This window comes from Pungitius pungitius, chromosome 13, assembly GCF_949316345.1.
Source record: "Pungitius pungitius chromosome 13, fPunPun2.1, whole genome shotgun sequence".
In the NCBI taxonomy this organism is placed as follows: domain Eukaryota; kingdom Metazoa; phylum Chordata; class Actinopteri; order Perciformes; family Gasterosteidae; genus Pungitius; species Pungitius pungitius.
In genome coordinates, this window is record NC_084912.1 from 17,888,907 (window position 1) to 17,915,167 (window position 26,261).

At 43.8% G+C, this 26,261-nt stretch overlaps 2 protein-coding genes across 2 annotated transcripts; both read left to right on the forward strand.

Moving 5' to 3' along the window:
- Positions 1 to 4,620: 4,620 nt before the first annotated feature.
- chchd1 (coiled-coil-helix-coiled-coil-helix domain containing 1) lies at positions 4,621 to 7,275 on the forward strand. The gene is made up of 3 exons (XM_037466566.2): positions 4,621 to 4,947; positions 5,742 to 5,860; positions 7,033 to 7,275. Exons 1-3 carry the CDS (start codon positions 4,809 to 4,811, stop codon positions 7,141 to 7,143), a joined length of 369 nt encoding a protein of 122 aa, XP_037322463.1. The 5' UTR covers positions 4,621 to 4,808; the 3' UTR covers positions 7,144 to 7,275.
- A 3,232-nt stretch (positions 7,276 to 10,507) lies between these two features.
- Positions 10,508 to 25,682, forward strand: si:ch211-51a6.2 (neurotrypsin). Its single transcript, XM_037465776.2, has 14 exons — positions 10,508 to 10,876; positions 11,969 to 12,008; positions 13,699 to 13,941; positions 14,985 to 15,123; positions 15,453 to 15,628; positions 16,136 to 16,283; positions 16,795 to 16,973; positions 17,452 to 17,593; positions 18,855 to 19,069; positions 19,152 to 19,293; positions 21,130 to 21,411; positions 21,582 to 21,704; positions 22,422 to 22,702; positions 23,754 to 25,682. Exons 1-14 carry the CDS (start codon positions 10,814 to 10,816, stop codon positions 24,071 to 24,073), a joined length of 2,493 nt encoding a protein of 830 aa, XP_037321673.2. The 5' UTR covers positions 10,508 to 10,813; the 3' UTR covers positions 24,074 to 25,682.
- Positions 25,683 to 26,261: the final 579 nt, after the last annotated feature.

A 26,261-nucleotide genomic window follows, 5' to 3' on the forward strand; every position in this document is an offset into this window, starting at 1 on the left:
GTTTTTAATGGTTTTATGTGAAGCACTTTGAATTGCCCTGTTGTTGAAATGTGCCTTACATACTTGGTCCCGCCCAGTTTCACACAGTGAAACACCCAATTTAGTTATAAAAAGAACAACACAGCACAATGGAAACCTGTCTTCTGCAAGTTCCCACATACATTCACTGAATACAGGTTCTAAACAAACTCAATTACAATAACTGTTTGAGGATAGTTCCACTTGTGTTGCCTTGTTGTCCACTGAAGTTCACCTACACCTTGGGCCACTACACAGAAATTCACCCTAACATACGCCAGATATAAAGACTGCACCAAGATCATTAGAATTGTTTAAACAATGATGTATTTGACTGATATTAGTAGTAATACGTTGGCTGGATGAACTGTCAGCACGAACTGGTTGCTCATCTCAGCCTGTTCACCGTAGCTCATCGTATGATGTCAGTGTTTACACACCACTCCATTCGTCATCTCTGTTAGTGACAGCTAAGCTGTCTTGTCAACCAGCACTCAACAAAGGGGGGGTCCAATCACCTCCAACCCCCTGGCACACAGAGACGCAGTTATGTTCTCATGACTCTTTTGTCAACATTACACTCCTCCTTTCTCTCCACTAAACCAAGTCCCCACCCTAAAATGTAATGAGTTAGGTAATGGAGATGCGCAACTGTCAACACATTGCAACCCAAAAATGGGAAAATCTGATGTGTGATCTAATGAATGTCCCCTCAGGACGGATAAAACACGGCCGCACACACTCACAGAGACACCCTCTTTCCCTCTCTGCACTACACCAGCTGTTGCTTTCCCTCGTAGCTCTATTCATTATTCAGTATTTTAGGGTAGGCAGCGTAAAAGCTAAACACACACACACACAGCAGTGGGCTTTCTCTGCAGCTGACTCATGCTTTTAAATGAATAACTTAGTATGCTGAGCCCCTGGTGCCAGGCCTCCTTCTAATGAAACATGATTCAAACTCATTATGAGTTGTCCCACATGTGTCTGGTGACGCACTGGAAGGATTCTCCATCAGTCATTCTTAATGGAAGGCCTTCAAACTGCAGAAAAATGCTAATCAACTGGAAAGGGGATGAATCTCAATGTCTTCAGTCTAGCACTTTCTTTATGAGGCTGATTTGTGCTGGCAACAAGCCTGAATCCCCTGTGGAGAAGATGTAAGGGAGTCCACCTCACTGAGAGCAACAGCCTTCACTTAGACAGTTCCCATTCCAGCCAAACCTCCCCCCTATATCGACGAGTCCCTAGTCATGTGACCACCTGAGCCCTTTCAGAAACGTTAGTTCAATGTGGGCAGACTACATGTGTTGAATAATACCAGTTGTCCCAAAAGCCAAATACTGCTCACAGGTTAGTACATTCCTCCAGACCTACTTGGTCAGAGACCCTTCACAGCTTGCATCTTTTGCTACGTCGACTCTGAGCACCAAGGACGGATCAATTTTTAATCTTCTGGGTGTACACACGTCGGCTACTTAATTGGACCTAAGCTGTGACGATGCGTCCTCCCGTGTCTCGTCAGGCTTTTATCCCTCTATTGCATGAGGACAGTCAATCGTTCTTCAGTCCTTGCATCCTGAAATCAAGCCGGCATGGAAATGTTATAGCTTCATTTTACAATATCATTATCCTAACTCAAAATGTGTATAAATAAGTATAAATGCATAAGAATGTTTGAACATGCAGAACATTCCCATTTATTGTCAAATGTTAAACTAATCGCTTCTTCACTTGTTTCTCCTCGGCTGTAGTTGCGCTTTGATGATACAATTCAAAGGGGTTCAATTGACTTACACTCACCTAAAGGATTATTATCAACACCTGTCCAATTTCTCATTAATGCAATTATCTAATCAACCAATCACATGCAGTTGCTTCAATGCATTTAGGGGTGTGGTCCTGGTCAAGACAATCTCCTGAACTCCAAACTGAATGTCAAAATGGGAAAGAAAGGTGATTTAAGCCATTTGGAGCGTGGCCTGGTTGTTGGTGCCAGACGGGCCGGTCTGTTACTGGGAGTTTCACGCGCAACCATTTCTAGGGTTTACAAAGAATGGCGTGAAAAGGGGAAAAACATCCAGTATGCGGCAGTCCTGTGGGCGAAAATGACTTGTTGATGCTAGGTCAGAGGTCATGGGCCGACTGATTCAAGCTGATAGAAGAGCAACTTTGACTGAAATAACCACTCGTTACAACCGAGGTATGCAGCAAAGCATTTGTGAAGCCACAACACGCAGAACCTTGAGGCGGATGGGCTACAACAGCAGAAGACCCCACCGGGTACCACTCATCTCCACTACACATAGGAAAAAGAGGCTACAATTTGCAAGATCTTACCAAAATTGGACAGTTGAAGACTGGAAAAATGTTGCCTGGTCTGATGAGTTTCGATTTGTGTTGAGACATTCAGATGGTAGAGTCAGAATTTGGCATAAACAGAATGAGAACGTGGATCCATCATGCCTTGTTACCAATGTGCAGGCTGGTGGTGTAATGGTGTGGGGGATGTTTTCATGGCCCACTTTAGGCCCCTTAGTGCCAATTGGGCATCGTTTAAATGCCACGGCCTACCTGAGCATTGTTTCTGACCATGTCCCTTTATGGCCACCATGTACCCATCCTCTGATGGCTACTTCCAGCAGGATAATGCACCATGTCACTAAGCTCCAATCATTTCAAATTGGTTTCTTGAACATGACAATGAGTTCACTGTACTAAAATGGCCCCCACAGTCACCAGATCTCAACCCAATAGAGCATCTTTGGGATGTGGTGGAACGGGAGCTTCGTGCCCTGGATGTGCATCCCACAAATCTCCATCAACTGCAAGATGCTATCCTATCAATATGGGCCAAAAGAATGCTTTCAGCACCTTGTTGAATCAATGCCACGTAGAATTAAGGCAGTTCAGAAGGCGAAAGGGGGTCAAACACCGTATTAGTATGGTTTTCCTAATAATCCTTTAGGTGAGGTGAGTGTATGTTAGTGCTTTCCTTTGGAGGGGGCGGGTACCGTAGGTTGGAGGTAGCTTTGTCTATCAATTAGACAACCATTAACAGTGCAACGGTTGTTGTTGTGTTTTCATGGGCAGAAAAATATCACAGAAAAATGTGATATTTACAAGCTATTTTAAATGTGTTGGAACTTGATTCAATAACTAGTTTTGTGGATCAGTTCAAAAGCGTGTATGGCAAACCACAGGGCTGTCCTTAGATCTTCTCATTTGTTTACGTATTGTTTTCTCTCTGTATTTTCAATGTAGTGATGAGTAAAATGTAACATAAGAAGGTCAAAAGCACAAACAGCGTCCGTGCGATTCATTAGTCCACTTCGAAAGATTATTTCAATCTCTGTTCCCCTGTTTTGTGATCCTGTGTCAGAGTTCGCGAAGGTTAAGAGTTCCACTCAGACTTGAGTTGTTGAGTATACCATCACTTGCACGTACACCTCATGGCAGGAGAAGACGCATGAACTTGATTTGTGGTGTGCGCTGACTCTACCTGTCCCTGGGGGGTGAGAGTGAGCAGAGATCTGATCCTGGCACAGTATCGAGGCCACATTTCTCCCAGTGCAGAGACTGTGTACAGCACATGTCCTCAAGGTGATGAACGTGCAGAGACACACAGAATACCACACGGCTTCCAGACGCACGCTGGCAGGGTGGTATGCATGTGTGTGCTTGTGTATCTTTACATGTTTCAGGGGGAGAAATGAAAAAATAAAACCTTTTTCTTATTGGACATCTGGAGCAGACAGAGTAGTGGAGTAACTCAGGGCCTCCATCGTGTGTCTCTCTGGGGTTTGGTCTTTCAAATATCATGACTGTTCCAGTAAAGACAAAGAAACAACAGGTCACAGCATCAGACGCTGCAGTCAAATCTACGCCTTCTAGTTTCTATTTAAACAGTTTGAACTGTTGAAGGTAACAGTGTCAGTGAGTGCTTGAGTCATCTCCTGTCTGATGCTTTAAAACTGAACCTGATCTCTATTTGACATGGTACCAACTCCAACATATGCTGACGCTGTATCTGTGGTGAACTCCATGCCCTCACAAACCGGCTGATGTTACGACTTGCCCGGCGTTCCCCCTGAGTTTCGTGTAGCCACGGGCCATGTGTCAGATGAATGCAGTGCAGAGGAATTTTTCCGATGGAAATGGAATAAAACAATTAGTTTTAACATTGTCAGTGAGCTGCTAGCACAGACTAATACCGTGAAACAACAGGAGAGATTCATCACTGTTTACACCAGTCGCTGGCCATGCATTTCATTAAGAGTGAGGGTGAAACTATACACACTAAACAACACTATAAAAGTTTAAAAACAGAAGGTAACAACCCAAAATAGTTTTTGATTTAACATAAACACATGGCACACACAAATATAAAGCAGTTGTATTGGGTGTCTCATATATTGTATTTGTCATATTGGTGAAAAAGCATAGCCTACTATAATGATACACTTCTGTTTTCATATTACAAAGTACTTCGAGTAATCGTCGTGTTGATCATGCCGCGCATTAACTAGCCGGAGTAGCGAGAGTTCCGACAGCACCTAAATGTGGCAGCAGCCGGTTGTCGTAGATGTGTGTGTTTTTCGACATATAATTTGCGATTTACGGCAAAACATGGCGGCATGCGGTTGTAGCTGGGTAAAGAAGTGAGGTATTGAACTAAAAACGGCTCGCTTGTCCCGTTTTTTGTCTTTCACGGATAGTTTCACACGCTGCGGAGTAGCAGCCCTCTCTGAGCCTCAGCACGGCGGGCGAGGAGCGGCTGCTGAAGGGAAATGGCGGCGCAGGGAGGCATCTTGTTCCAGGAGAAGGTCAGCAGGTTGCTGAGCGGACACAACGGGAAACCAGTACTGAAACCAAACAGGACTCTGGCTCTAAAAGATGCTGTAGCCAACCGCAAACCCAAGAAAGGAGGTATGCGAAGTGGGCCTTCCTGTGCATCACATGCCATGATTATCAAATAACATGGCATGTGTAACATTAACATTACGTCAACGTTAGTTTAAGCGTTAGGATAGATGCAGACATAAATGTGTGATTGACACAATAGTCGTTGATTGACTCGTATTAGTCTGTCAGATCATGGCTTATCAGTAAATGCCTTAGTTTGAGCAAAGTCAAAGAAAACACCAAATAAACACTAGGAAGTGGAAAGGATGGAGAGGAGGGTGTCGGGGGGGGACTAAGTGTGGTTTAGCATGCTGTTACTATGGTTACGGTCACTGGCTAGCTGCGACGCCGAAGTCCAGCTGGTGTTACGTCTCAACCGGTTTACTAACCGACGGGTGTCTGTTGATCTGACGTCAGCAACTGTTGAACATGATCATCAAGCTGTAGCTCTTACACTTACGTACATCCACTTATGGAAGACATTATCCTCACATAGCCTCTGATTACTCTGGTAGTTTTAGTTTGTGTCGACTCTGGTAGTTTAGTTTGTGTAGACTGGTAGTTAGTTTAGCTTGTGTAGACTCTGGTAGTTAGTTTAGCTTGTGTAGACTCTGGTAGTTAGTTTAGCTTGTGTAGACTCTGGTAGTTTAGTTTGTGTAGACTGGTAGTTAGTTTAGCTTGTGTAGACTCTGGTAGTTAGTTTAGCTTGTGTAGACTCTGGTAGTTTGTTTAGCTTGTGTAGACGCTGTCTTCTCACTGTCTTCTGGTCCCATATGGATCCGGTTTGAAAGGGTGAACATGTTGCCGTCTCTCCACAGAGGCCACCTGTATCACAGAGATGTCCTTCCTGATGGTCTGTTGGAAGCAGAACAACTTTGTGGACGGTCTGTGCTCTAATGAGATGAACTCCTTCTACTCTTGCGTGAAAAAAGCTCAGGTATGTTTACTTCCACAGCAACACAACGTCTCCTCTGAAGTAGGGTTGGGTATCGTTTGAATTTGAATGATTCCGATTCCGATTCCTGGTTTCGATTCCGATTCTTTTAAGAGACAGGGTCAAAAAAGTTTAAGTTTAAGACATTTTAAATGAGCTTGCTAACCAAGGGTCTTTCTGAAGGAAATAGTCTGACCTTCTCCATCAATGTTAATTCTATGAACGTTTTATTAACTTTACTATGAATTTCTAACAGGGCTGTTTTCAACTACAATATAAATATCAAACTGAACTTGAATATTGTATAAACATTATAAATTATGAATATATTTTAACAGGGGTACACTTGTATGATACTGCAGGTACTTAAACGTTACTTTGCTCCCACTGATTGGGCCCTTGGAGCCAGAGGAGGAGGCAGCGCGTCAAACTCAGGGCACACATTTACTTCCACTCCATGCCTTTTGCAGAGTTTTCTGTTTGTTTCGAAAAGTGTAACCACACTTTGGACCGCCGACGCACGCTATCCATGTTCGATCGCGCTGTTATGCTTAACACTTCCAGTGGACGCTTCTTCGTTGGTGTTCAGCGGTTTCTTTTTCCGGCCGGCGGACTGAGAATCGAAACTAGGAATCAAATTTTAAACTTTTGAACGATTCCGGGTAAATCGCAAAGCTAGTCCCGATTCCACTCGATACCCAAGGGGTGGGTGGGTGTGTGTGTGTGTGTGTGTGTGTGTGTGTGTGTGTGTGTGTGTGTGTGTGTGTGTGTGTGTGTGTGTGTGTGTGTGTGTGTGTGTGTGTGTGTGTGTGTGTGTGTGTGTGTGTCAGTCAATGGGACATCCTGTCTTTGAAGGCAATGAGAGGGGAGGGGACCTCATTTGTCTAGTGAAATGTCACTTATTTGAGCTTAGATGGCTAAGGTAAGGTCTTTTGAAATAACGCTGTAAAATGTAACAACCTCTTTAAGTTACTATTTACTCTGTAATTCATGGAGTTATTTTGAGATTCCACGTCAGGGGGTCGGTCAGACGTGTTCATGTTTCTTCTTGATGAGCTGTGTCACATTTTCCCTGATTTACGTCAACGTTTACAGGAGTGATGAAGCAGGTTTCTCCTTTCCTAATTGTACAAATGACTAATTAAAAACCAGTGGTAACAAATCGTCTTTCACAGGCCGCGATGAAGAGTAAATCTGAACAGACGACACTCCAGGGAGGACGTCTGCACCCGAAACTAGCCACCACCCTGCTGAAGAGATATCCCAACCTGCGCTCAGAGATCTAAGAATTCCTCCTTTAAACTCGTAGCCTTTGCAAGGACATCAAATTGAAGGACCTGTCGGCTACTGTATGATTCAACAATCCCTTTACATGTATTTAATAAATAAATAAAGGAAGGGGCACTGCACCACCTCAATGTGTGAGCTCATTCAGTCCCTTCAAAGCCTTCCTATTCACAGCACAGCTGTTTCATGGTTTGGATGGAAGATAACTTCAGTCGGCTCAGATGAGCACGATGCCATTTTGTCTCGCAGAGTGGTCTCATTAGTGGATGTGATGGAATTTTTCTTCTTGGGTTTCATGGCTCCTGGCCGGAGTCTACCGTAATCTCTGACCACTTAAATGCTTCGTCATGCCAGTGGAAACGAAGCTCGTTCTGGATGGAGTGCAACGGTCTCTTTCTCTCAGACTGTTAGCCATACTAGCCATTCATTCTAGACAGGGTTTTGAGTCCGCTGGGTCCACGCAATGTAGTGAATGCATCTGTTCTCACACATTGCATCTACGAAGAATGCTGCTGGATCAGCTGCAGTAACATCTGGAAAACAGTTTTCTTGTGGGGAAGTTGAAACAACTGGCATTCAAGAGATTGTTAATGTGCTTACTTATGTACTCATTTTCAAACATTTCAGACACATTTATTGGTTAGTGGACTCAAACTGAAGAATGAATGCCTTGTACAAGTAACTGATAAATCTGACCAGTCGGGGGTTTCAAGTATTTATTATTCCCAGAGAGGTCAAGGTTCAGCGGGCCTTTAACTGCTATCATACCAACACCATTTACTTATCAACGGTTATAAAAAGCAACATGAGGAAGAAATGCAGACACCTAATCACAAGACATTGGTTTAAAAGTTGACAGCTGATTTTTGGATAGTTTTTTTTTAATTCTTAATTTACAAAATGCAGACTTTTATGATCATTGTACAGTAATAAATCTCAACTTTACAACTTTATTTGTGACTTGGGGACATGAACATGTTTGCTCCCAGTCTGTGCTATCTGAACTATATTTACTGTATCAAGCATCCATAAAATGTATATCTCTCGTCTTCTTTGAAAAAAAAGCGTCTGAAATTGGACAGTTTGGATTCTCAGTGCGTTTTTAGTGAACTCCTGCGATTCATTTCTGGAAGACATTTGTGTTTGGATGATTAATCTGTGAAAGGTTGTTTTGGATTTAGTGTTTTGTCTGAGGGTAAGGAAACATGTTTCCACACCCCTCTGTCAGAATGGGGTATTTCCTTTATCTGCCCGTCATCACACAGAACCATTTCCTCAGCCTGCTTATCACTTCCTCCCAAACATACAGACCTCAGAGGAATCTCCTCTACCGTCTGCAGCAATTGCTGGCTGTGACCGGCATGTTCTTCAACACACCAAATGCTCATTATTTACTATGTAAACATTGGTCGTTGTCAAATATCCAAACAGAATGCAAAGAATGAAAGGAACTTTTGATGGTGTGTTCATGAAGGGACCTGAAAATAGCGTTGTGCTGGTAATGAGACTGCAGACTGTCACTTGGCTCTAGAATAAGAAACCAGCTACTGGCTAGTTCTGTCAATCAAAATGATTATTAAAAAAATATGTATTCCTATAGAGCCACGTCTCTATCCCAAACACATTGTGAGAAAGTCACCCTATAAAAGCCAATAGCCCACGTGGAGGATGAACTGGGACTGAGGAACCAGTACGGAACAGGTTGGACAGCTCCTGGTGCTGAATTGACTTCAAATGAAACTTTTTTTTAATCAAGGCTGCATATATTCTATTCAAACAAACTTATAATTCCCTTGCATTGTGTAAACGAAAGAGATGAGCCATCAAACGCTATAACTAAGTGTGTGGGGTATGAAAGATGTGGACATTTAGATACTTGACTTTAAATAACATGTCCAACAAAAACAGAAGTACTCTTTGATACCATAATGGGTGATGGAGGTCTGGGCCGATGTTACACCCCCCGCCTGTGCTAATGACCACTTAGCGCAGTGCCTTTGAACCCCCCCAGTGCTGTGCTTGCTTTGTTTGTTGATGCCATTGATAGGTTGATGCAGGCTTGTTCAGTGAGAACTGAGAAAATTTTGCAATCTGACATCCATCTCCTGAATCGAGAAGTATCTGACGCCTCGGCCCCAAGAGGCACACTGAAGAGGTTTGATGATATGATCGATGATCAAGCTTTACATCTTCTGTGTTTGTGAGAGGATGCCAGGAAAAACAATCAGCGCGTTAAAATCCAGCCGATGGGGCCTTTTTGCTCTGTGGAGAGCTTATCTCAGTCTGTGGTGTTACACTGACAGGATGTCGACTTCCACTGCAGACAAAACATGACTTGGTCAAATTAAGACATGATGAGATATCTACCAGGTGTCAAGGCCAACATGTAGAAGTGCTCTTTAGTACCCCTTTAAGGCCAGTGCAAACCCTAAAGAGGGTCCAGTTCTGGGGGGACTGGCCCTGGCTTCCCTCCAGATTAGCACTGTCTGTTGAAATTAGATGCGGCGCTCCAGAGGTTCCTTGTTGACTGAATGCCATTTTCTATATAGGTAACCGCTGTTCCCTCTTTCTTCTGTGCATGTGTCACAGTTTGGGTTCTTGTCTTCCTGCCTTGTCCTGTCTTCCCCTGTGATTGTCTGCCGTGCCTGATCGTCTCCAGCTGTGTCCAATCACCTGCACCTGCCTTGTGTATTTAAGCCTTGTGAGTCTCTTGTCTCTTGTCGCGTCATTGTCTTCTGTTGTCTACAGTCGTCTACTCATCTCGTCCTCACCATGCCACGTATTGGATTCATGTTCATGTTGTTCCGTTTGTAAGATCTTTGTTTTTTCCCTCCTTCCCCTTTTTCTTGGGTGAAGTGGTTTTGAGTTTAGTTTTGATTCTTTGACTATTAAAGTCCTTTTGTTTTCGTATAACTCCTCATCTCAGTCCTCCCTCCTTGCCCACGCACCCCCGGTACTGACAGCATGATTGTACATTGTTAATAGGTACGATCAAGGGTCATTGCACCTTTAAGTCAGAAGGTATCACATATCTCCATATCTACTTATCTGTCTATACCTACCTGTCTCCCTACCTACTCATCTGTATATACTACCTGTCTCCCTATATTTCTATACCCACCTGTCTCCAACCTACCTATCTGTCTATACCTACCTGTCTCTCTACCTACCCACCTGTCTATAGTATGTCTATAGTATAGGTATAGACTCTATACCTACCTGTTCCTCTACCTACCTATCTGTCTCCCCCTCTACTTACATTTCTAAGGAGCTGTCTTTCTACCTACCTGTAGAGTACTACCTACCTCTAAGTAAGGTCACAAAATGATTGACACATCCTATCCACTAATCGTTGACATGCGTACAGAGCGTGAGGGCGTCACATTGGAAAAGGAAACAACTCTTGAGCGGCGCGCGTGTTCGTGTGTTAGAACGAGGGACTGAGCGAGAGAAAGAGAGCCAAAGGGAGTCTTTCCGCGTCAACAGCGCGTCATTTCTAGTCCCACAGCGTATCCGATGTGTGCCGTTCAGACCGCAGCGGACCACGGCCGGGGTCTCTGAACGTGTCTACCCGTCAAGTCGCTGTCGGTCTGAGGGCAACACTTCCCACGAGTCAGGGGGAAGGTGCACGTGGAGGGAGGGCGTGGAGGAGATGGTTCCGACTGCAGGATGGACCTCAACGACGTCTCTCCCGGCTTCTGTTTGCTGCTGGCCGTGTGCGTGTGTGCAGAGGTAAGGCTGCCGGACCCCCAGTCTAGAAACAGCTGATGTTTACGACCTGGGCTTTATTCCGGGACTCTGTCACGCGACTCACGTGACAGTGGGAACCGCGTAAGACTTTTATAACCCTTGCGCCTCTCTCCATATCTGCATGATTATTTATAGTTTCAAGCCAAGGCTCAGACACTAACACATTGGGGAGGGGTCTGCTTCCAAATAGAACTTTTGTTTGTGCTGCCCCCGCCTCTATTGATGATCCTTTAGCTATAGATTACATAGACAGGACCCCCGCCTCTATTGATGATCCTATAGATACAGATCACACAGACAGGACCCCCGCCTCTATTGATGATCCTATAGATACAGATCACACAGACAGGACCCCCACATCTGTTGATGATCCTATAGATACAGATCACATAGACGGGACCCCGCATCTATTGATGATCCTGTAGATATGTCACACAGACATGCCTAACACTCACTGGGTTGTTGTTGCACCGGATGACCTCGACATAGCTACTCCAACTTTTAGAAGGTGTTCTTCACAAACTAGCAGTCTGTGGGTATTTTGATTTGTTGACACATTGTTTACTGGGTGGACAGTATTTTTAAACATTGCCCCACAGTCACAGTGTAATTCCTACACTATTGATCTGAAGTCCACATCCACTGTGCTGTAGTCCACTTCATCTGTGGTTGGTCCGCTCTGTTTGCTTTATATTATCAGCAGGTCAAAGTCTACCCTCATTTTGATTCATATCACATTATTGAAGCACCACATTTCAACAGCTAGTTTTTAAAGTGATGCATGCTTAAGTGTTTCAAATAGACTTGATTGTACACCCTAAAACAAATACATACAAATGTAAAGGTAGGGCTGCAATTAAGCTTCTTTTCATAAATTCTCATATCATTCAGTCACCTGCTGGCCTGTTTTCCTGCCTACATGCCTGTTTACATGCATATCTTTCCACTTACCTGCCTGCGTACCTGTCGTATCTGTCTGTTTACTGGTCTACCTGTCTACCAATTGTGGAGGAAGGTTTCCAAGGTTTCTAATCAGGGAATAAGAATAAAATCTCTGAATTTATATGTTCACAGGTGACAGAAGGTGGACACTTGGATATTGTGCAGAGTGCAGGTAAGTCTTTTTTAATCTGAGGTGTCGTTACCAACAAACAGATGCTGACATGGACTCCAATATCTACTTCACTATACCGCTACCCATTCCAGTGAATGTTGTATCCTAGGAACACCTTGAGGGATTATTTCAAACGCACACAAACATCTACTTGAACTTTCTTCACCTTCTCATGAACCTCAGAATTTGTATTTTACAAAAACGATCAGTATTGCATTCAGATCATCAACATCTCCTCAGCAGCAATCACATGTAAAGATAAACCCGATCAGAGAAGGAAGTCTGTCTCTGTGGTAATCAGAGCTTCTCCTCTCTTTGTAGCAGCTCGGCACTCTTCTCTTAGCTACGGCTCCTAACGTCATCACCGACATGTAGCGCACCCCATCTGACATTAAAAGGTTAATAATACCAGTGATGATAACATCCATCTCTCTTCCAGTCACAGCATGTCTGTGTATCAATCCTGTGCTCACGGTCACAGCAGGGGGAGGCCCTGCACATTGCCCAATTTCCATGCTTCATGACTTATGGCATCAACGTCTCACTGACCTCATGCTTTCAGATCCTCCTGCTGGAGAAGGGATGAGTTGACTGTGTTGGTAGCTGTGTTGCAATCTACAAGAATCGACATGTGCCAATGTTGGGTTATTGACTGTAGGAGTAAATCTCCAGGATGGGGTTTTACAGTTGCCGGTGCTTCTGGTTGCCATTATGTTTTTTTCCCCCTGCATTTCAGCATTGTCTTGTTAAACCACCATCTGCCCACCAGATGAATGTGTGAAGTTTGACATGTACTCCGCCCTCATAAAACTTGCTCTTAGCTATCGGCCCAGGATCCCATAATCCAATGCGGGGGTTGGAAACCTCTTTTCATCTACTGATGAGGTGCGAAAACAGGAAGTTAGCGAACAGATGTCCTACTGCAGCTATTTTAAAAAGCTTTTCCAGTGATTAACCTGTGATCATGAATGTTCCAATGAGACAGACAGGTTGTAACTGGCTGCATGCCCATCCTTTACCTAAGAGAAAGTACTTTTGCTACCCAGCTGAATTTCGGTGCATCTATTAGCAAAAATGTAATTTCCCATTCATAGGTAGGATTTCATGTATAATGTAAAATGCTAAAACTACCGCAGGTTGGTGGAAGAACGGAGAACTTTTCAGTTGGATGCAACGTTAGCCAATCGATGACACCAAATCCTGCACATGCAAGCAACGTATCGTCATACATGTAGACTTCTAACAACCATTTAGGCTCAGTGTATATTCATACAGTTTTTATTTCAAAATAAGCCTTTGTCTTATTTAGTTGTCTGGAGGAAAGAAAGTTATGTGACAAATCAATCAACGTTGAAAGAATAGTTCTTGTTTGACCCAATATTTATTTGAGTGACATTGCTGTATGAGAAAATCTGGACATGAATACATATTTAAGTGTTAAAAGAGACAAATAAAAAGCATATAAAAGCCATTTAGCCATGGCGTACAGAGTAGTTCTTATAACGCTTCACCAGTGGCCCTTAGAGGCTGTAAAATATATTACACCTCCAAATATGAATCTTACAAGCACCATAATGGGTCACACTCTTTGTGGGATTTGATACATTTTTCTTTAATGACTGTGTTGGTTCTGCATCCCATTAGATTTGGTCTTGAATGTGGATTTAACAGTGTGTCACTGTGTCTGCAGCTCCCCTCTCCTGTTCAGAAGGCTTCACAGAACACGGCTACTACAACGGCTCCGTCTCCCACACACACTCGGGCTCGGCCTGCCTCAAATGGACAGAATTTCCAGACTACATGCGGCAGTACCCGGGCCGAGGCCTGGGGGACCACAGCTTCTGCCGCAACCCGGGCCGAGAGGCGAGCCCCTGGTGCTTCATCAGGCAGAGCTCGGGGGCCATTGGCTGGGCCTACTGCGACTGCCATCAGGGTGAGCTAATGGACATATGGATGGATGGATGAATGAATGAACAAAGCATATGGATGGGTGAATTAGGAACTCAACACACTGTGTATATTTGTCTCCTTGTATGTGTTATTATCTTCCCATCCAACACTGAATGGTTTAGAGCCAACATGTCGGACCAGTCTGTCTTATGTTTCCTCGCAATCCGCCCATTTGTTTCAGCCACGGGATTGGCTGAGACCCTTGTGTAAACCACACCCCCAACATGATCTCCTGTTTTCTGCCGGTCATCACCCTTTGCTCTATTGCACAACACATGTAAAGCCCCTCCCCTTTCCTCCCCAGCGTAGTGGGCATCCACTGAGAGGCAGTTTAAGGCTATTTCCTCCCAACTACCCCATCGGAAGCAGCTGCTCACATGCTAACACACATATGTCATAACTCCAGGCCCACGGGCAGACCGCCCCCCCCCCGTTTTACTGGTGTGGCCCACTTGAGATCAAAGTGGGTGGGTAAAGGCTTGGTGGGATGGCTTTGTGAGAGGCAGGAAGGAACAGTGCTGTGAACACTTGACATTCCACCATAGTGGTCAGTGGCTTGTAAACAACATTTATAAGGCCACATCATGGTCGTTGCCCTGGTGGTTCATACGACCTTTATCCTTTTAGCAGGTACAGTGGGAAGTATTTGATACACTGCCCAATGTGCAGGCTTTCTCACTTAGAAAGCATGTAGGAGTCTGTCGTTTCTATCCCAGGTACTCTTCAACTGTGAGTGACGGACTCTAAAACAAACATCCAGAAAAATCACATTGTCTGATTTTAACAATGGCATGAAATGAGTATTTGATACATCAGAAAAGCTGAACTTAATATTTGGTACAGAAATCTGGTTATTAATTACAGACATCATATGTTTCGTGTAGTTCTTGACCAGGTTTGCACACACTGCAGGTATGGTAAGGTTTTTGGCCCACTCCTCCACTGCTGCCATTCCCACCAGTCCACCAACAATTTAGTCATTTTCGAGTCTAAATTTGAACAGGTTTAGTTGTGCATCATTTGCAGGTGCAGTCAGATTGGCAGGGGGGTCATCGGGGAACAACGGGCGTGTGGATGTCTATATGAATGGTCATTGGGGGGCAGTATGTGACACCCACTGGACCGACCGCGATGCCAGCGTCATATGCAGACAGCTCGGACTGGGGTGAGGTTATTTTTCTACTAGGGTTGTGAACAGCAATTAGTCAAATGCAAAGCTAGTATGAAGCTGACTATTTTGTTTTTTTTGCAGTTTTAGTTTGACGGGCACTATTTTACTATTTTGGGGGGTTTGTAATGAATATGTTTTAGTTTCGTAATTTTAGATAATACTATATATGTAGACTGTGGAAGTATCCTATTTGTTTTGCTTGTTTTTCCTGTTTTACTTTATGTTTTGGGAGCAATGCTGTAATTGCATCAAGCTTAGAATGAGTAGATCCCATCTACTGCATGGTAGCTCACATGATGGTCTCTTATCTGCTGTCCATCCAGGGAGATTGGGACAGCCCTGCAGCATTCCTACTTCGGCCCAGGTTCTGTCTTCCATTATGAGCGTCTGGGTTGCCGTGGAAATGAGAATTCCCTACTGGAGTGCCGGAGCAGGAAGTTTGTCACCAATGATTGTAACCATGGCAACGAGGCAGGGGTGGTTTGTGCTGAACCCGAGGGTGAGACCAGAGTGATATCAGATAACTTCAACAAATCCATGACTGATAAATAACAAGTATTGTGGAACATAATGCTGTGTACATGACACACATACCCATTGCTAGCATCTCGTCTTGCTTGCATTAATTGGTTGTTCCTTAGAAAATTGTTCATAATAATACCTCAATTCCCTCCAATTATAACATAATGAAATCAATCACCTTACATAATTGATTTAGAACAATCCAAAGGGCAAATACAGGCAGGGTTGGAAAACCAACACTTGAAAGGGAGGGAAATGTTTAACTAGAAACCGCTGCCATTATGGAGTCTACGAGGTGACTAAAGAGGACAATTCCAAGCTGATGGTAACCAGCCTTGGAACCACTGTAACAGTTGGTGTTCAATCCCCCAGTCATTCACTGTGTCAGTACCCAAACATAAGCACTGCTAGATACCACAAAATGTGACGCACAGGGCTCAGAGAGCCCGGGTCTGAAGGTGTTGCTCCATCTTTTGTCTGTCAGGTACTGGCATCCCCCTGAGGCTGGTGGGAGGCCTGGACGACTTCGAAGGCCGCGTCGAGTTGTACCGTGACGGCAAGTGGGGAACCATTTGTGATGACCGGTGGGATGACACTGACGCTGAGGTGGTGTGCCGACAATTGGGCCTGGGGTATGAAACCACTGCTGTGTCAAATTTTTACAGCATCAAGAGAGAGCCAAATGTTCTCATACTCCCACCTGGCCAATAAGGCTCCTTTTGAGGTAACATGTAGACAGTCTGCCTTCAGACACAAGTAACAATCATTACTGCCATGTATCAATTACAATATATTGTGACTGACGTTCTCTCAGATCATCAGAGATCAGCCGACCAACAGATGACACACAAAGGCTTTCATGTTCAATAAGTTGTTGGTTGCAATATTCTGCAAAAAACTAGATAATGTACAAACAAAATGTGATGTGAAGAAGCAAAGAGACAACGGCAGTAAGCAGAAAACTTCATAAATCAAACTGATGGCCTTCAAGTCCTGAGCAGGAACATACAGAGTCAGCAGTACTCTTACAAATGCAATGCCCACATAATAGCATTCTTTGTATTCTTTATTGTTTGGATGAATTAACCCTGTACTTCTACACACCTAAAAGGTGGTGTTTCATGTGTTTCTCCTGACCAATAGGGGTGTGGCCAAGGCATGGACATGGGCCCACTTTGGCCAGGGTGTTGGTCCCATCTTCCTGGATGGGGTGCAGTGTTCCGGCAATGAACTCTCTCTAGAGGAGTGTCCTCACAACATCTGGGAGCAGCACAACTGTGACCACGTCGAGGACGCAGGGGTGTCTTGCAACCCGTACACAGGTCAGACCTGCTAAGGAAACGCTGAACATCTGTTTGAATCACCTGACCTGTATGTAAACCAATTGTATATCCCAACGGATCGAGGAGGAGAGAAACAGCAACCCGTCTACTGTGGTGTTTTGAGAAGGAATTCTCTGACACTGATGTCCTTTTGCAGTGCTGATTCAGAGCTGACTTGCTGTGGATTTTTGAAGACATTCTGCTTTTGGAGCAATGTGCAGCAATTGATTCCTTCACTGATCCAGGTGGCTTTTACCTGTCGGTAGACGGCAGGGTGTTGAGCCTATTGGTTGGCCCTTAAATGTCATGCCACCCCCACAGAAGATTAGTGCATGTGCTGAAACATTTAAGAATCTACAGCAAGTTTCATTTGACTTACGCTAACGATGAAGCTTATTGTGATTTTAACTGAGCAACACTATGAGATTTATTATGCACCCGTGTGAATGTGTAATCTGTTTCCCCTTCATGGCGGCAGACGGTGCAGTTCGTCTGATGGGAGGAGACAGTCACTGGGGTGGTCGCGTGGAGATCTACCACCATGGAGAATGGGGCACTGTGTGTGACGACAACTGGACTGAGCTCAATGCTCAAGTAGTGTGTCGACAGCTGGGCTTCAGGTCAGTGCAGCACTACCTCGCCTAAAAAAATAAATTAAAGCCTGTTTCTTAACCCCCACGCAAAGATTCAACTACACGCTGCCACATTTTTTACACTTCTTAGCTGATTTTTAGAAGCAGCACCACTCCAGAGTACATCCACTTCCTGCTCATCACTTGCTATACCCATTGCACATACTGTATATGTCGTGTCAAAGGGTATTGCTTTTCGTGTCACCTGGTGTGTCACATAGCGCATCAGATGTGTCATTGCAAGTCGTGTCACATGTCATCGCAAGTCGTGTCACATGTCATCGCAGTTGTCATGTTTTGACACATGCCGTGTCAAATGCCACATTACATGTGTCAAAAGTCCTGTCCATGTATATCAGATGATGTAAAATGACAAGTCACATGTCACATTACATTATTACTTTTCATTGCATGTAGCTGACGCTTCCATCCAAAGTGACTTACAATAAGTGCATTTCAACCATGAGGAAACAAACTCAAGAAACAAGAATGTGCAAATTTACAATTTGCTATAGATAAGAGCCATTATAAGTGCAATGTATGTGTCGTCTGCCGTGTCGCGTATCGCGTCATATGCCGCAAGTTGAGACACGCGTTGTGTAAGGAACACGTATTGTGTTGGTGAAAGGAATGCTTAGTTGAAGACTGGTTTTGAAATGAAAGGCCACACTGGGTTCCTTCATTATGGTACTAATTATCCCTAATTCATGTCTCCTTGTTCGTAGGAACTTATTTAAGGGGTGACATGAGATATTTCACATTCACTTGTCATACTCAAAACGTTGTACGCCCTTATTTTACAGTACAACAAATACAAACTACGAGATATTCACATCTTGTCGTCTTCCTTGTGTCCCACATTGGAGGGAGACGGTCAGACAAGTGAGACGTAGATGTTGACACATGATTACATAGGAAATTTGCCATTTTATAATGTTATATTTTGTACAAAGCTGTGAGTCTTGCATTTGGAGAAGCTTTGAAGAAAAGACAAAAATGGTTTTATTGTTAAATGCACAATATATCTAGAAAAAATGAAAATGAACCCATACTCAGAATCATTATATGCTTAATTCAAATTTCCATCCATAGAATACCCAATTTGCATTCTTCAAAATCTATAAGAAATTTCTGTTATGTCATCGAGCTAAATAGTTTAATTTACTCCTATTTAGCAGACTTTTGAAGTCATGTTGTTAAAATGAGTGTGCAAAGAGAGACGCATGCTGTTGTGACACCTTGTCTGCAGGGGTCGATCGAAGGTGGCTCCTGACGGGGTGTATGAAGAAGGGCGCGGGCGGATCCTGCTGGATGAGGTACAGTGTCGGGGAACAGAGGCCGGTTTACTGGCCTGCAGCCACTCTGAGTTGGGCCATCATGACTGCTCCCACAATGAGGATGTAGGTGTCCTCTGTGAGAGGGGAGGTGATACCAATGAGATGACAGGCCTTCTGACTCCTATTGGTAAGTGGTTATTACCATTGTAAAATTGTAAATGGGTATGAATATATATATCACAATGACGGCATGTAACATCTGTTTGCAGGCCCTCTGGTGCGATTGGTTCATGGAGAGAGTAGGAAGGAGGGCAGAGTGGAGGTCTTTATTAACGGCCAGTGGGGAAGCGTGTGTGATGATGACTGGAATGATGTTAATGCAGCTGTGGTTTGCAGACATCTGGGATTCACGTTAGTATGATTTTACCATCTCTGATATTTCATGTACATTTAATTGTATGTTGATTTCTTTTTTTAAATGCCTGTTGAATGGACTCCTCTTTCCTCGAGGAGGTGAGAAAAGGAATTGAGGAGGTGTAATTAAGAAAATAGAAAAAGCCCAAGGTCTCATCTAGTTTTAGCCTGTGTGGGGACAACACACAGGACAAAGAACCACAATGATGGACCATCTGTGAGGGAGCCACCTGGCCGGGTTGAATTGCTGCTATTGACAACTTCTGCTGGTTGTTCAGCGACCTGTTCATAGTCAGAGAAGAAGGAGACATGTCCGGTCTGTAGTTGGACATTTCATTTGGAAATAGAGTACATAACAGTCATTATATTTATTTCTTTTAAAAAGCTGTTATTATTTAAAGTCTTTACATTCTATTTAGCTAAATATGATGTTAGTCATTATGAGCAATTTTTGAGGATATCAAATTGCAAACCGTTTTATCAACCAGTAAAGTTGTGTCACAGAGGAGGGCATTTAAAATCATTAAGAGGAAGTATCACAGGTGCCTGATTGGATTCAGTTAGAGTTGAATATGGGAAGGAGGTCTCTATCTGTGAAGAAGGAATGGCTCCGCAGTTAATGGATGGATGGTTTAAAGGTCCAAAACCGGATTAATTGCACAGTTCAGATCAGTTAGCACAAATGAAATCTTCTATTAATGGGATAATTGTTCTTTTAGATTCATCGTCGTTCCAAATGGCGGCGTATATGTTAACCCAATTGAGCGGTTCGTGTGAAAGGAGAGCGCCTCTGTGGATCCACCATCACTGAAGTGCCGTTGACCATAATTCCTTCAGGTACCAGTCCGTGCCAGTTTCCCAAAGTCCTCTCCGATCCTTTTGCAATAAATGGGTTCTTGTAAAACCCTTAAAATGTAATGTCCCATTTTAGGTGATTAAATGCCCTCACTCTATTCTATTCAGAGCTTTTTTCTATGTTTATTCCTAGAAGGAAGAACAATAATGACCATAGAAATATATATAATATAGTAATATAATGGTTGTGACACAGCTTCATGAATAAAGGACAACATAACCACAGCACAAGTAAAAACAAATATAAAACTATATTCTAGCGTCATATCCCCAAAACGTGAGTACATCCTATAAACACAGTGACTTACAGTGGTATGAAAAAGTTTGGGCACCCCTGATCATTTTCAAGATTTTCCTTTATGTATCATTGGTAGTTCGGAACAACAATTTCAATTAAATATTTCATATAGTAGACAAACACAGTGATATTTAAGAAGTGAAATTAAGTTTATAGGATTTACAGAAAGTGTGCAATAATTACTTAAACAAAATCTTGAAAATGATCTGGGGTGCCCAAACTTTTTCATACCAGTGTCTATTTAAAGCTTATTAGTCTTTTTAGCGAGCTCTGTGCTGAGTGATAGATGCCTGGTATGCAGGCTCCTTCTACTGGATCCACAACAACACAATCTTGGCCAGAAGCTCAGGGTCCAGTGGGCTCTCCCCGGTTCAGGATCCATCTCTTGCACCAACCCTGCGCCGTGAACTCAAGCTGCTCTTCATCGTTTCCACTGCCTTATATTTAGTGTACGAAGACTGGCTCTCTGTGAGCCGTTTGTCCTGAAGAGAAGGGTTTGGATCCTGCTCAAAATAGGATTGGCTATATTGTTTTCCAGGTTGGGTGTGAAAGACTTCAAACATGAAGAATTGGGTTCACTGCATTAAGAAGTAACAGTGGACCAATCCAATGGATTTATTTATTCATTTACGAGAAAGAAAGAAATAACTCCCGATGCCGTGTTGTGTCTCGCCTCCCAGCGGTGTGGCTAAAGCTCGATCCTTGGCCTACTTTGGTGAGGGTCAAGGTCCCATCCATCTGGACAACGTGCGCTGCTCGGGCACTGAGACCTCCTTAGGACAATGTCCAGCTCTGGGCCAAGACAGACATGACTGTCGCCACAGTGAGGATGCAGGCGTCATTTGTGACTACACCCTGGACCCCGTGGGCGACGCTGCTTTGGCAATGCACACCTGTGGCATGAGACTCAACAACCAGCGCCGCCGCCGCCGCCGCATCATAGGAGGAGATAAGTCGCTGAGGTCAGTGTCCCATATCTCTGTGAGCTCCTCAACCTCTGTGGGTGTGTGCGCGTGGGGTAAAGCGTATATTACTTCTCTTGATAAATTGTGGGAACTCGCCATCCTGTTGTGGACAAAGAAGCATGTGAAGGTATGGAAACAGCACTGTGTCGGCGTGTGTGTGATTCCAGGGGGGAGTGGCCCTGGCAGGTGTCTCTGTGGCTCAGGTCTCAGTCTAAAGGAAGTCACCCTCTGTGTGGAGCGTCACTCATCAACCACTGCTGGGTTCTGACCGCTGCCCACTGCTTCAAGAGGTAGGAGACGGCTCTCTGCAGATGTCACCAGGTCCAAAGGTAGTCTGGGTAGTCACAGGCATAAAACCACTTTGTGGTTCATGTAGGTTTGTATTGTAGATGGACTGTACTTTGCAGAGCCCTTTCAGTCACAGGTGTCTCTGTGTCCTCTGCTCAGATAGAACTTTCTCACTATTAACCTCATTCTGGCACTGATTAGATTTTTTAAATGATCAAATATAACTTTATTTTAAGGATTACAGGCACTTGAACACAAAAGCACAACTTGGAAACAGAAATGCAAGTAAATTTCTTCAAAGTGTTCAGACAGGGTCAAAGAAATCCAAAGAGGGGGACATGCAAAAAACCTAGATGGAGTAGACGGGCAAACTGTGCAGGAACAATAACAGGATACGCTGGAGAGCTTGGCAAGAACACACGAGATAATCTGTTCAGAGGGAAAGGGTCAGTGAGGGGACATAGTGAGGGAATGGGCTGCAGGTGAGAAGGCCATGAGGACCAGGTGAAGGGACTGACAGATCATCTGTGGATGACAGGACCTGCAATGACACAAGAGTTACTTGACAAGCAGGCAGGATGAAAACTAATATTATGTTTACAGCACACCAGTCACTGCATTTAGAGAGACCTATTCATGTGGTGGGCTTTTTGCTGTCTCTTTTTAGCACACTAACAGGCATCCAAAGCATCAGTCACAGAGGTTCATTGCTCCCTTAGGTTTGGCAGGGAGCCGAGCCGCTACCTGCTGCGCCTGGGTGACCATCACACCGCGGAGCAGGACGACTTTGAACGCACCCTGTCACCCAAACGGATCGTTGTGCACAGGAAGTACCACAGTCAGGGCTGGGAGTATGACATCGCCCTGCTGCAGCTCAGCGGCACCGAGGGCAACTGCGTGGCATTCAACCCCCACACCAGCGCCGTGTGTCTGCCAGAGCCGGGGAACCGGTGGGAGAAGAGGCCGGCTGCCTGTGTGATCACCGGCTGGGGCGTCACAGGTAAACCTGCAGCGCGCCCCCCCCGGGGGGGTAACACCACTGATGGTGCTCAGTGGGACACAAACACCAACACTGTTGCTATCTGGAAGGGCCAGCGTCTAGCACTTAGGTGGACCAAACGGAGTTTTGGATTGATAACTAAAACGTATTGTGTATGTATTCTTTATCTTATACATAGAAGCCAGTGAATGAAAGTAAGTTCTTTTCTATTTGAAATCTCACATAAAAGGGGACCAAAGCAGCTTTGTTTCCTATAAGAAACATTGTTTCAGGGTTCATTAACCACAGCTGTTTCTTTTTCTTTATAACTGTGTACCAACCAGTTGATTAAGCCACACCTTCAGATTTCTGTCTCTGATGGGTTAGTTCGGATTCTTCAGCCTAATCCGGGCTTGCTTCACTGATAGTGACGGTTCTTTGGACTTCATATTGAGATTTGAATGAAACAGATTGCAAATGCAAATCCCACGCTTGAAAGGACTTCTTTTAACCAAATAATGAGGGAATAACACACACCTGGCCATGGGACAGCTGAGCATTAAATTGGCCAATTACTTTTGGTCTAAAGGGAGGGAACACATATCATGTATTCATCAAAGTTCAGAAATGTAGTTTACAAAGTGCTTTGAGAGACAAATCATCCAATAAAACCAATTGGCAAAAAACTCTTAACTTATCTTTCAAGAAGTGACTTAAAGAGATGACTGACCCTGCTGTCACTTAACACCTGAGCAGCTGTGCAGATACTACAACACGTGCTGTGGGCACCAAATTGTGCAAAGCTCTCCGACCCCAGCAGCACATGGTGCCCTATCGTATGCACTACCACCACCGACATGTTTAGAGCTCTTCTTAGAGATATTCATAATGCTTTATGACAATCAGGACATTCTTCCTTTCATTATTGTTTGTATCATGTCTAGTTGACCTATTACCGCTCTCACAAACACAACATGAGCTGTGCTTTATTTCTCCTGGTGGGACTCCTAATGTCCCTTTAACTATAAGCAGCTATGTCTGTGTGCACCTTACCGGTCCGTCATGTTTCCAGACTCTGAGTACTCCCGGACTCTGCTCCAGGCCTGGGTGCCCCTGCTGCCAGCGTGGAAGTGTAAGCGGCGCTACAACCAGCGCTTCACCAGCCGCATGCTGTGTGCCGGGAGCCTGTCGGAGCGCCACCGTGTGGACAGTTGCCAGGGTGACAGTGGGGGTCCGCTGGTGTGCCAGGGGCAAGGGGGCCGTTGGGTGCTGACGGGGGTCATCTCCTGGGGTCACGGCTGTGGCGACCCATCATTCCCTGGGGTGTACACACGAGTTAGCAGGTTCCTGGGCTGGATTGACAAGGTCATCAACAAGCCCTACAAGAGCTGAGCATGGACTGCGTGCTCCTGTGAGGTCACCTCATCAGGAACGTTCACCCTTCTGTTGACTGACAGGCAGCAGGATCAACAAACCCTTTGTCCCTCACGGGATGATGACCTGAACCAACAATAACAGGTAGCCTCACAATATGTATCACTGCTGTAGTGAAGAGTCATTTATAAATGTATTTATTTAAATTATTCAGCAGAAACCAAGAGAGCACTACAAGCAAATCATGGCCACTTGTTTATTGCATGACTACAATGAGCTTTTTGCATGTCTCCACATTGAGCTTACCTTTGTTGAGGGCAGCTCGTGCTGTAGAATACCAGCCCGCTCCGATCTAAAGCAGGGGTCTCTGGTACTGGTAACGCTGTGCTGGTTGCATTTTGGGAGAATTGTTATGTGTTTCACAAATGCGTTCAAACCACATAGAGAGGCGGTGGTACGAGTGGGTTTATTACAAGCCTTCAACCAGAGGACTCAAGTTCAAACGTAAGATACTAATTTGAACCAAACCACCATCTTTTACTGAAACTAACAGAGTAGTTTTAGAGTAGTGGAAGCAACAGCGTCCTGACAGGTTCAATCACTGTAACATTGATGTGCACATATGAACTGATCAGATCAATCAGCTGCATTATAGCAAAGCAAAGAACCAGGAATGTGGGGATGTGTATATATTAGCAACTAGTACGAGGGCCTCCAGTCTTGAAGAGAAGAGCAGTGTAAAAAAAAGGATTTAGAACCTCAATCTATTCAGCTGGTATCTTGGTTTTATGGTGGATAGTCTGAAATTGATTCAAATACACATTTCCTATAGTTTCTATTCGTTTTTCTTTGTTCTGTGTTCGGTCTGCATTGGCCAATGCAATTTCCATCTTTTATTCATTTAGTTCATTTCACTGTATTTATTTGAGTAGTGTTAATTTCAGCCTGGTCATGTTCCCCTTTGCGGAAACCAGCATTCAACCACATGCCACTTAACCACTTGACAATTGAAGAGTTTAGTTAATTATGGCGATACCATTTAATACAGCCTGGAAGAAAAGGATTACAATCTTATTCTGTAAAACCAGCGCTGAATAAAAAAAGCTGGTCAAACATAACTTAAATGAATGGTGAATTTCCTCTGACATCGTACTCTCAACATTAATTTGCTCTTTATGACAATCAGCACTTGCTGGAGGGAGGGATCACTGCCTTAATAGATAGATGGTAAGGAAGCAGTAGGTTTTCTCAATGATATAAATCCCAAGACACACCCTAAATATGACTTCCATCTTTTGCAAAAAAGCAGATTATATCAACTTTATCATTCTTGTGTCACAATTTTAATGAACATTCTCAATAAATCGCTATCTCCACATGCCAAGTATACACTGATGTGTTCAGTAAAACAGTATTATCTGGAGTCTTTGTTCTGTAAATGCAATGTGTTTATTGTGTGTTAATCTACTGTTCGCATGTTCAAGGGAACTTTAGTGAGAAATACCTAAATATCTGGATCCCATACATAATTCCACTGCTCCAAAATGACTTCAAATTGTTAAAAGCAGAGATCATATGTACCTGTATATGACGATACAAAATAAAGTTTACTCTGCTTTTCAAATGATTGGCTTTACATGGTTCCGGTTTTGTACCATTAACTAAATCCAGCACTTTTTGTGCACACCAAAAGTCCTAATTATGGTGCTCCATCACAGATTCATGACTCCTCTAATTGGTAACAAGGGCTTTCACAGTATGTGATTGATAATTGATAGTGGTGTTTCAAACAACACACTCTGGCTTCTAGTTTTGAATGATGTGTATATTTTAGAGAACGGTTTGTAGTTATTTAGAAAAGTTGTGTTTTACAATTTCAAACTTGACTTCTTTCATTAATCCGAATCAGAAGCCATTTATTGCCACATGTGTTACACATGGAGGAATTTGACTTGGTGCAATATAAGAAAGTAAAATAAGATAAAAATATACAACCAAGAATTAACAATATAAGTATAAAACACGTATGTATGTCCATATGTTTCCACGGGGAGAGAAACCACTTTGCAAAATGTTTCCAGGATAGAGATTTGGGTCAACGGGGGACCAACTGCTGATGGCTCAATTAAAAAAAACAAAATAATTAAATGATCAAATACTACTAACTTTACTAAACACACTGTTTTTCTTTATCTTTCAAATCACA

Bases quoted from the DNA above. Each gene is read 5' to 3' on its own strand.
- chchd1 (XM_037466566.2), top strand. From the start codon at position 4,809: ATGGCGGCGCAGGGAGGCATCTTGTTCCAGGAGAAGGTCAGCAGGTTG. The intron at 4,948-5,741 runs GTATGCGAAGTG...GTCTCTCCACAG, and splicing joins CCGCAAACCCAAGAAAGGAG to AGGCCACCTGTATCACAGAG. The intron at 5,861-7,032 runs GTATGTTTACTT...CGTCTTTCACAG, and splicing joins CTTGCGTGAAAAAAGCTCAG to GCCGCGATGAAGAGTAAATC.
- si:ch211-51a6.2 (XM_037465776.2), top strand. From the start codon at position 10,814: ATGGACCTCAACGACGTCTCTCCCGGCTTCTGTTTGCTGCTGGCCGTG. The intron at 12,009-13,698 runs GTAAGTCTTTTT...CTGTGTCTGCAG, and splicing joins GGATATTGTGCAGAGTGCAG to CTCCCCTCTCCTGTTCAGAA. The intron at 22,703-23,753 runs GTAAACCTGCAG...TCATGTTTCCAG, and splicing joins CACCGGCTGGGGCGTCACAG to ACTCTGAGTACTCCCGGACT.